This window comes from Camelina sativa, chromosome 11, assembly GCF_000633955.1.
Source record: "Camelina sativa cultivar DH55 chromosome 11, Cs, whole genome shotgun sequence".
NCBI lineage: Eukaryota > Viridiplantae > Streptophyta > Magnoliopsida > Brassicales > Brassicaceae > Camelina > Camelina sativa.
Window position 1 is genome coordinate 5,073,307 of NC_025695.1, and position 9,732 is coordinate 5,083,038.

Consider the following 9,732-nt stretch of genomic DNA (forward strand, 5'->3'; position numbering starts at 1 on the left):
CCCCATGCTCGCCCTGATTTTGATCAGTCAACTCATGCATTCCGAGGTCTTTCTGGTCCACTCCCTACTGATGTTGCGATGGAACTAAATGGCGTCTTAGGCAACCTTAATGGCACAAAAGAGTCTATCAAAAGTGCTAAGATTTGGTTCATGCAGAGATCTCCCTTTGCACCAGCTTTAGCAGAGGCACTAAGAGACAGGGTTTTTGCAATGGATGATTCTGACAGACAGATGCACATAGTTTATCTAGCTAATGACATTCTCTTTGACAGGTATCTAAACTTAATTTCTTGATCGCTGTTTATTATGTAAGAGAAATTCTGCATAGATGTAGTTTTTTGTTTATCTTATTAACGTTACGTTATGATAGGTTGCAACATTATGATGCTTCCACCCTAATATTTTTACCCTTTTTCACTAATGTTTTGCTTCCTTGAACACAGTTTGCAACGGAGGACAAACTTGCACGAGTTTGACAATGAAGCTCTTGCTTTTAGACCTGTTTTGGGTTCCATGCTTGGGAGGATTTACCACTTTCCACAGAACAAGGAAGAAAACCAGTCACGTCTGGAGAAGATTTTGCAGTTTTGGGCTTCAAAGGAGGTTTTTGATCAAGACACCATCTCCTCCCTTGAGAAAGAGATGAAAACTGGACCACCAGCAAATACCTTTTCTCATTCGCCCATCATAGCAGCAAACTCCTTACAACGTACAGGTACTCTCTCGCTCTTCCGTGAAAGAGACAAAAAATATAACTCGACCTATGTGTAAGACGAATATGATATAGATTTGACCATACATCAACAAATTTTTTTCCGTATGCACTTGCAGGAATGCTGCAACAGCCACCAAACAGTAATGTCCCTGGCACAATGAATTCAGAGCATCTGAATCCCGTCGCAACCCAGCAGTTCATCTCAAATGTGATGCCTCTTGGTGCTTTCCCCGGTTCCATGCCGCTTAACGCTCCTGTTCCACCACCAACCCAACCACCTGCTGGTGAGAAGCCGCCTCCATATCCTCTCTTTCCTCCTGGTCTGATCCCTGGGATGGTCAGAAAGATGCAGATCGGTAGTGGTGTGCCGTACTCTCCATTGAGCCCTCTTGATATCCCAACTGTCATACCACCATCTGATACACCTCAATCTGAAGTACTCGAGAGAGTATCTAAGTTCTTCAAAGAGATTGGAGAGGTCAACCCAAGCGAAGGTCCCATGGGATCTGAATCACAGGACGACTATGATAATTATGAGCGAGATAGTCCACAACGGAAAGGAGGTGCCTGCATTCCTCCACCTCCCAATCTACAGGTGGACCCTGAGACGGGAACATACGCAGATGGAAGCACCGATAAAAGGAGTGGATCAGGGAGATTGGGACTTGGGGCAACAGCTGATCCGAACGAACCAACTCAGTATGATGATGTTTATACATCTTACAGAAAACACAGAAGTACTAATTATCACACATCCATGAGTTCAAGAGCTACAACCAGATAAGATCCAGTTCCATTTCTCATCTTCTGATGGCTAGTTCAGTCTTGTTAGATAACAAAGTTGAGCCTTTTTGTACTGTAGTTGTTAATGTGGCAAATGTGATCTTCTCTCAGCTTTGAAAATTGAAATATAGACTTGTCATCACATCCAGTCATCTAAACAAAAGTTTTTCTAAACATATTCCCTCTTTTCGATAAACGTAAGAGCTCTTGGAAATTTTATATTAACGGTATCTAAAGATTACCAGCTCATTGTTAGAAGCTTCAGCTAGGAAAACCATGTTGGCTGTTTACAATGTTGCTCATATCATCTTATCACACAGATAATTATATGTATGTTTTATTCTGTCCAAGTATGTGTGGGAAAGAGTGGAAGAAGAAGAGTAGTAGTGGTAGTTTCTCATCAAAGTTTGCTTATAGTAGATTCATCTCAACATTAGAAGAATTTCATGAGTTGAGATCCACCCAACCAATAGAGAAGAAGGTGCATTTGATATAACTCCATTACAATGTGGGTCGAAACTAGGCAAATATAAGACCATGTGTGCCATATGCTCTGGTTAGAATTTTATTTCATTATAATGTGGTGCCTGTATACACATTGGAATTGAGTTATGAGACTTCTTCACGTTCCCCAAATATTGCTAGTTGCTATCCATAATGGCCCGTACCTTTATTAAGACCTGCAAAAAGACCGGATCTTTGGAAATTTGGTGAGCAACTGTCAATCTTAACTCGGTATGATGATGTTTATACATCTAACACGGAACTGAGAACTACTAATTTTTCGGATCTAATCTTGATAAAACAAAGACTCAAATATCTGGACAAAAGCTTAGTTACTCCATAACGTAAATGTAACATACGCATCAGAGCGCTAAAACCAAAATTCACTTGTACAAAAGGACAAGAATTAGGCAAGAAGTAAAAGACTAAACTCTCAAAAAGCTTCATGAGGAAAAATTGTGGACTCTGACAATTATTCACTCATTAGCTTTAAGTTGAAAAGATCTTAGGGTGCAAGCCTTTGAGGGTCACGAGGGAAGAGCGATGTTTTCCGGATGTTGTTCAGTGCACAGAAAAGCATGACCACTCGCTCTAGCCCCACTCCGAACCCACCGTGTGGAGGTGCACCATACCTGTAAACATTATTTGTAGCAATTGTCTGCTTAGAGAACTCAGATAAACTAGTAACGGCACCGCGCTGGTCCAGCTCGTAAATTACCTGAATGAATCGATGTATGTGGATATTGTCTTGACATCAATGCCGTATTCCCCTGCACGTTGCTCCAAGACTTCTGGGATATGGACACGTTGAGCTCCTGATATGATCTCCTCACCTAGGACAGAACACGTCGACTTAGAATCAAATGGGCAGTAACGTAATCAGAGAGAACACACAAGGTAAAAAAGTATAACTCAAAGATGTACCTCTGATGAAGACATCAAAAGAGTTGCTGTAAAGAGGATTATCGGCACAAGTCATGGTGTAGAACGGCCTAACTGCCTTAGGATACCGATGCAGAATATAGAACTCAGTGTTGTACCTGTCGAAATCAACAACACACAGTGTTAGAACAACATTGTAACTGTGAGATACAGAACTAAATCATTTTGAAAACGCAAATGATATCAAACATGGGTAGACAATACAAATGGATTACTTTTCTAAAACAAGTTGGCCAAGTTTTCTCTCAGATTCAGTGTTTAGATCGCCAAGAGGATCAATCTCCACACCAGCATCCTGTCAACACATCAAGATTACAATTATTATTGAAAAAGTCCATTTGAAAACCTCAGGTGAAATACAAGTCATACCTTCAGCATTTGAACCCCTTCTTCAAACGTTAACCTCAATGTTTTTGGTAGAAACTGCAATTTAGTGCCAATTATCAGAATCCAATAAGATACAAAAACTCAGTTTCTAATATTCCTTGCTTATACTGCATACGGTACCTTCAAAGGTTCAAATGGGTATTGCTTTGCAACAGCTTCCAGTTCCTTTTTACACTTCTCATTCAAACTAGTGAATATAAACACAAATAATTCGTCCACAAGGTCCATTATCTGCACAAACAAGAGAGATATTATTAGCACACTGGTACAATAGAAGATACTTGAGATAAATAATATAAGTAACAGCACAATCTTACCTCGGAATAGTGTTTTTGAATCTCCATCTCCACATCAAGACCCACAAATTCACACAGATGTCTATGAGTGAACGAGTCTTCTGCTCTGAAAACAGGACCTATCTCAAAGACACGTCGCAAGTCACCACATATTGCCATTTGCTTGTGAAGTTGAGGAGACTGAGCGAGACAAGCAGGCTGCCCTTTGTATTCCAACCTAAACACGGCAGAACCTCCTTCGCTACTACCAGCCATCAGTTTCGGTGTGTGGATTCCAACAAAAGACTTCTCTAGTAATTTTTCTCTGAAAGCCTACAAAAGTGATAGCTAATTCAGAAAAACCACATAGAACGAAGCAACCAAATCATGAAATGTTATACTAATAACACATTTCTATAGTGACTATCCTATCCTAGTCATGGTGCCTACACAAATAATTTATTTTTACCAAACCAGGCTCATATCCATAACTAACAGATATGAAAACAGGACTAAAAATAATGAAGATCTAATCTTCCACCATGTTTTAAAAAGATGAAGGCCTTACATTTTCGATTTGACACTGAATGCGGAAGATGGCTTGATTAGCCGGTGTTCTGATGTCAAGTACCCTATGATTCAAACGAGTATCCTGATTGACACGAGCAGCTTTCGTTCCACTCTGCAAAAATCATGAAAACAACAACTCTAATGAACAGATTGACCACCATAGAAGCATCAGAAGAACACAAATGATCAGAAATTCAAAGCAAAATTGTACCATCTCCAAAACTTTAAGATAGCAAACTATACCTGAAGAGATTTTTCTATATCCGCTTCACTTCGGGCAGCATCCTCCACACTGAGTGGTAATTTTGCCAAGGCTTTGTTGACGCAGTACACTTTTCTCACTTGAATTTCAACCTGCAATTAACATTATAGATCCACAAACACAAACATGAGATAACAATGTCACAACCAAATGAAACGAGACACTGAAAACAAGAAGAAAAGAAAACGAACCTGCTGAGTAGTTCCCGTCAAAGGCTCCTTAGGGAGAGCGACGACGCCGATGACATCGACAAAGGATTCGCGACTCAGCTGCCTGAGGTATTTAACCATGTTGGCGCCCACTTTGTTCTGCTCCGCTTGGCTAACCACGCACTGAACAGTTGATCCACTCGCCCTCAAGATCACAAACCCCAGTTTGCCAGACACTGGACGATTCGTGTGAACTCGGCCTCTGATAAGAACCTCCGATTCCGCCATCTCTTCAACCAAATCGCTCACATCGATCCAATTTTTTCCTTCAATAGCCTCTCTCCATTTCCCGGCTTTCGGATCCTCCGTCGATTGCAACTCGTTGAGAGTCACGTCACCGTAGTTACTGGAAAACTCGTCATTCTCTTCGAGAGACATCGAAGCCGTTTTCTGAGTAGCTTCTTCGTGTTCCTGCCGGCGGCGTAACTTCTCTAGCTTCGCGGCTTCCTTCTTCGCTGCTTTCTTGCTTATCTTCTCTCCAGATTCCTCCGACAGCATTTGAGACTCCGACGACGACATAATGGCTCGCTAAAAGGATGAGTCAAAAATCAAAATAGCCCACTGAATCGAAAACCACGAAACCCTAAGCTTTCCATATATCAAAAAAACGAAAAACACGGAATGGCCCCGTTAATGTTTATACTATTCGTTTAGACCCCAATACTTTAGAATCAGTGTTATTTAGTCCAACGAAGACGAACAAAATTCATCCACGGCGTAAACGACACGGTGAGTGGACACGTGTCCGTATGACAACGCGCGCGTGTGAGACACTTTTATAGTAGAGAGAGTATGGTTTGGAGCTGTCTCAGTTAATTTAAAATAATAATTAAAAAAACGAATTTGCCAGCAAAGGACGGACCAAAAAATTAATAAAAATCTCAAAAGAATAAAAAAATTCTGGGAAAAAAAAAAAAAAGTAAATGGGAAGCGACGACTGACTCTTCTTGGTTCGACCACCTCTTCCTTCTTTAAGGTTTCTGAGTTCTTTTAGCTCTCAAATTTTTGATCACAAGTTAAGCTTTTTACGATTGCGATCTGATTACTTTGTGTGTGGGGTTTTGAAATTTCTTGATCGGAATCAGATTTTATTTTTTGATCCTTTGATTACTTATCCAGTAACCCCCAAAGGCCTCAAGGGGGTATCGTGTGTTTCCTTTCATGTCATATCAACTGATTTTTTGAGGTCTCTGAAGCTCTAGGTAATCTAGTGACTTGTTTGTTTTAGCATATCTCATTATGGAATTATCGGATCTGTACTCTTTTTTTTGGTTTGGTTTATAGACGAGTTTTGTTCTCCTTCTTCTAGGACCTCTCATTTGTTATTCTTAGCTTTTTTTTTTCTTCTTTGAAATGAAATTTGTATGTAATTCAATGGTGAAATTACTTGCTTTCTTCCTTTAGAACCACTGTGTAGCTGAGCTGAGTATCAAAAGGTCTTAAATTCACGATTTTTTCATTCTTTTTAGTAACATCAACATGTCTATGTTTCTATTTTTAGGGTGTAGAGCATCACGAGCTTTTGATACGGGTTGCACAAACATTAACTTTCATTTCTGGTGGCTCCCTTATTGATTTGCTCTTTAAGGTAAAGTTTCTTTCTTTTTCCTTATTTGGTAGTTACTGGCTTACTACAATGAGAGAAAGATAGACGATAGCTTGATCTGTGCTGAACCTGAAAGCACGGGCTAGCCATTTGTTTTCTTGTTACATATTTAGAAATCTAATTTTGTGTTTCTCATATCTTTTCTCCTTTACTATGGTCTATCTTTGCTTTAGGTGCATGTTGAAGTGATTGAAAGAGATCTACATGTGACTTGCAGTTCGGTCAGACATCATATACATAACGCGCGTACCACGAGATTGGACAGGATGCTTGAGAATCCAAACTTCGATATGCACGCCGTTGGCAATCACGACAACGATAACAACTACTATGCCTTCACCCAAGACTTTTATCAAAAGCTCGGGGAGGAAGGTACAAACATGTCCGTTGACAGTATGCAGACAAGTAATGCTGGTGGCTCTGTGTCTATGTCTGTGGATAACAGTAGCGTTGGTTCTAGTGATGCTCTTATTGGCCATCCTGGTTTGAAGCCTATGCGCCGTCCCTACTCTCCCTCTCTTGGCCAAAGCGTTTTTCGCCCAGGACGAGTTACTCATGCACTTAACGATGATGCCTTAGCACAAGCCTTGATGGATACTACATATCCAACCGAGGGACTGGCAAACTATGAAGAGTGGACTATAGACCTGAGGAAACTTCACATGGGTCCTGCTTTTGCTCAAGGGGCTTTTGGAAAGTTATACAGAGGGACTTACAATGGAGAGGATGTAGCCATTAAGCTACTCGAGAGGCCAGAACATAGCCCGGAAAAGGCACAAGCCCTTGAACAGCAGTTTCAGCAGGAGGTTTCTATGCTTGCCTTTCTGAAGCATCCCAACATCGTTAGGTTTATTGGAGCCTGCATTAAACCAATGGTGTGGTGCATCGTGACTGAATATGCAAAAGGAGGTTCGGTCAGACAGTTTTTGACTAAGAGACAAAACCGAGCTGTACCTTTGAAGTTGGCTGTTATGCAGGCATTGGATGTTGCCAGGGGTATGGCCTACGTCCATGAGCGCAACTTTATACACCGGGATCTAAAGTCAGATAACCTCCTCATATCAGCTGATCGGTCCATCAAGATTGCTGATTTTGGCGTTGCAAGAATTGAAGTTCAAACCGAAGGGATGACTCCAGAGACTGGAACTTACAGATGGATGGCCCCGTAAGTTGAATAAGTTCTTGAATTGTAAATCATTTTCCATCCTTTTCTTGTCCTTGGTAAACTCAAGTCTCTGCGAGTTATATATAGACTATATTCCGTTCTGTTGATTAATGCAGAGAGATGATCCAGCATAGACCCTACACCCAAAAAGTGGACGTGTATAGTTTTGGAATCGTGCTGTGGGAGTTGATAACAGGTCTGTTACCGTTCCAGAACATGACGGCGGTTCAAGCCGCATTTGCGGTGGTGAACCGAGGAGTTCGCCCCACGGTCCCAACAGATTGTCTCCCTGTGCTTGGCGAGATTATGACACGTTGCTGGGATGCAGACCCTGAAGTCCGTCCTTGTTTTGCAGAGATTGTCAATCTCCTTGAGGCGGCTGAAACCGAGATAATGACGACTGTGAGAAAAGCCCGTTTCAGATGTTGCATGACACAACCAATGACAGTCGACTAAATCTGTTGAGGAGAACATAGAAGGGGAAAGGCTTGAAAAGGAGAAAACAGAGTGAGAGAGAGAGAGCGAAGCAAGAAGGGCTTTAGATATATGTAAGTTTGTGTGTGTATCTATCTATATATTATATATCCGATCCGATTGTATCTCTTTTCCCAAGATAGGAGAAGTAACCCAACCATTTTAGACCTACTGAGTTTCTAGATTTTTGTATTAAGAAAGAAAAAGAGCAAACGAAAAAAACAAAAATAGAAGAAGTGTACGGTGATTGTCTGAAGTGTTTGGTTTAGTTTTCCTTGAATTGATAGTTGCATGCCTTTTCCCTCTTTCTCCTTCCCACGTTCATTGGCTTTTTCACATGGTACCTTCTAAAAATCACGATTATGATGAATACATCTGTTGCTTTTTTTAATTACTGATCATCATTTAAATAAAACATGCAACTTAACAAAGAAAAACGATACAAGAACTTATCATCAAAACTTTGGATAATAAAAATCCACCCATACAGATCTCTGTAGAGGTCAAAAGGAAATAAAATTACAACCTTTTAAGAAGAACGAATGTTATCTCTATAATCCTCTTCGCCACTGCTCAAGAAATCCTCCTCACCATCGTCATCATCTTCGTCTTCATCTTCATCTTCATCATCCCCACCATTATCATCATCTTCATCCACACCATCAGTTATAAACCCCATTAGACCACCACCACCTTCAAGGAGCATCCCTCCATCATCATCAAACTCGCTCCCACTATCTTCATTGTCATCGCTACTAATATCATCATCTCCACTATCGCTATCATCTCCTCCACCTAGTCCCAGAATTCGGTCCAGGTCATCTTCGTCGTCTTCATCATCTTCATCTTCATCCTCCGTTTCATCATCATCGGGATCGGAGTCATCATCTGTTGGTCTCCGTCTACCAATCTCATACATCCTGGCCGAGGAAAACATATCTTCTTGGTCTTCCATTGTGATCAGCCCAAGGAACGAATCTGTTGGTTCTGTGGCAAAGTCAAGAAGACATCGGTCGACAGGTATAGTGGCAATGTCTGAGTAGTTGACTGCATCAAGAGTGCGGAAAGCAGCAAACAAGGGATGTTTCACACGTCGTGTGTGAACAGCAGACATAACGTCCTCAATGTTTCTCCTCAGCATTGCGTATATAACATCTCCCCTGAAGTTGAACGTAATAGCTGTCTGGTCCAGTGATGGTACACTTCGAAGAAGCTTGTAAGACCTCATGTCCCAGACCTCTGAGTTTATGATCACCTGTAATAAGAAACGACATGTCTATAAGCCAAGAAACAGCAAGTAATTCTTTTACTATATTATAGCGAGTTAATGTCGAATATTTGAAACTGTTGTGAACAGGTACTGAGGGATGGGTTTTATAAGGCTGTCTTAGAATGTTCTAGGGTTTGGTTGAGAGACTCTCATCAGGTTTGGTCAACTGGATTAGGAACAACAATTTCATAGCTTTGGTATAAATCACATTGATTCAGATTAAAGAGTAATATGATTTATCCATTACCTCGCTCCTAGAAGGATGAAAACCACCGCCGCCATAATCGGTAAATTGATCAAACCGACGGACAACGTCTGGGACACGGCGGTCCCAGAGAACACCGTTCCACAATATCAGTGTATCGCAAGGGCTAAAGTGTACAAGAGAATAAGGATTACTTCTGGAAGATGTGATTGTGTCCGTGAGTTTCTCGCAAGGAGTGCATGTCTGTACGTCATATAGAAGAACATCTTTTGTTGATGCTTCACAAGAAAGCGCTGCAAAACGTAGCCCAGAGTTGCTGAATTTCGCAGCCTTGCATCCATCAAAGGAGTGTCTAGGCCCACCAG

At 41.1% G+C, this 9,732-nt stretch overlaps 4 protein-coding genes across 10 annotated transcripts in view; 2 read left to right on the plus strand and 2 right to left on the minus strand.

Moving 5' to 3' along the window:
• The window catches only part of LOC104721717 (calcium homeostasis endoplasmic reticulum protein-like), a 9,823-nt gene extending 8,104 nt beyond the window's left edge, over positions 1 to 1,719 (plus strand). For 5 of the 6 annotated variants that reach the window (XM_019232802.1, XM_019232801.1, XM_019232803.1 and 2 more), the window contains exons 4-5: positions 577 to 715; positions 832 to 1,719. In XM_019232802.1, the coding sequence (XP_019088347.1) occupies positions 577 to 715; positions 832 to 1,499 (807 nt within the window). In that variant the 3' untranslated portion in view covers positions 1,500 to 1,719. Of the gene's footprint in view, positions 1 to 55; positions 273 to 443; positions 716 to 831 lie in introns of all 6 variants that reach the window. The other variant, XM_010439767.2, reaches the window with a different exon arrangement.
• On the minus strand, positions 2,270 to 5,230 carry LOC104721718 (aspartate--tRNA ligase 2, cytoplasmic). The gene is made up of 10 exons (XM_010439768.2): positions 4,630 to 5,230; positions 4,420 to 4,530; positions 4,175 to 4,288; positions 3,649 to 3,939; positions 3,452 to 3,562; positions 3,314 to 3,367; positions 3,160 to 3,239; positions 2,927 to 3,042; positions 2,721 to 2,835; positions 2,270 to 2,634 (listed from the first exon to the last, which is right to left on the minus strand). The coding sequence occupies exons 1-10, from the start codon at positions 5,164 to 5,166 to the stop codon at positions 2,508 to 2,510; spliced, it is 1,656 nt and encodes a 551-aa protein (XP_010438070.1). The 5' UTR covers positions 5,167 to 5,230; the 3' UTR covers positions 2,270 to 2,507.
• LOC104721719 (serine/threonine-protein kinase HT1) lies at positions 5,528 to 8,172 on the plus strand. Of its 2 annotated transcripts, none has more exons than XM_010439769.1 (4): positions 5,528 to 5,623; positions 6,149 to 6,235; positions 6,427 to 7,418; positions 7,535 to 8,172. In XM_010439769.1, the coding sequence occupies exons 3-4, from the start codon at positions 6,520 to 6,522 to the stop codon at positions 7,872 to 7,874; spliced, it is 1,239 nt and encodes a 412-aa protein (XP_010438071.1). In that variant the 5' UTR covers positions 5,528 to 5,623; positions 6,149 to 6,235; positions 6,427 to 6,519; the 3' UTR covers positions 7,875 to 8,172. The 2 variants fall into 2 exon arrangements, with proteins under 2 accessions (XP_010438071.1, XP_010438072.1); XM_010439770.2 differs by lacking the exon at positions 5,528 to 5,623 and adding an exon at positions 5,624 to 5,849 and having other exon boundaries at positions 7,535 to 7,993.
• LOC104727647 (DDB1- and CUL4-associated factor homolog 1) overlaps positions 8,253 to 9,732 on the minus strand; it is a gene marked incomplete in the record, with an annotated part of 9,849 nt that continues 8,369 nt past the window's right edge. Inside the window, 2 exon segments of the mRNA XM_010446735.2 lie at positions 8,253 to 9,147; positions 9,410 to 9,732. Of these exon segments, the coding sequence (XP_010445037.2) occupies positions 8,422 to 9,147; positions 9,410 to 9,732 (1,049 nt within the window).

Coding starts and splice junctions, on each gene's coding strand:
- LOC104721718 (XM_010439768.2), bottom strand. CDS start 5,166: ATGTCGTCGTCGGAGTCTCAAATGCTGTCGGAGGAATCTGGAGAGAAG. Junction 3,368..3,451: donor ACCCATTTGAACCTTTGAAG/GTACCGTATGCA, acceptor ACTAAATTGCAG/TTTCTACCAAAAACATTGAG. Junction 2,635..2,720: donor ACATACATCGATTCATTCAG/GTAATTTACGAG, acceptor TAATGTTTACAG/GTATGGTGCACCTCCACACG.
- LOC104721719 (XM_010439769.1), top strand. CDS start 6,520: ATGCTTGAGAATCCAAACTTCGATATGCACGCCGTTGGCAATCACGAC. Junction 7,419..7,534: donor ACTTACAGATGGATGGCCCC/GTAAGTTGAATA, acceptor TGATTAATGCAG/AGAGATGATCCAGCATAGAC.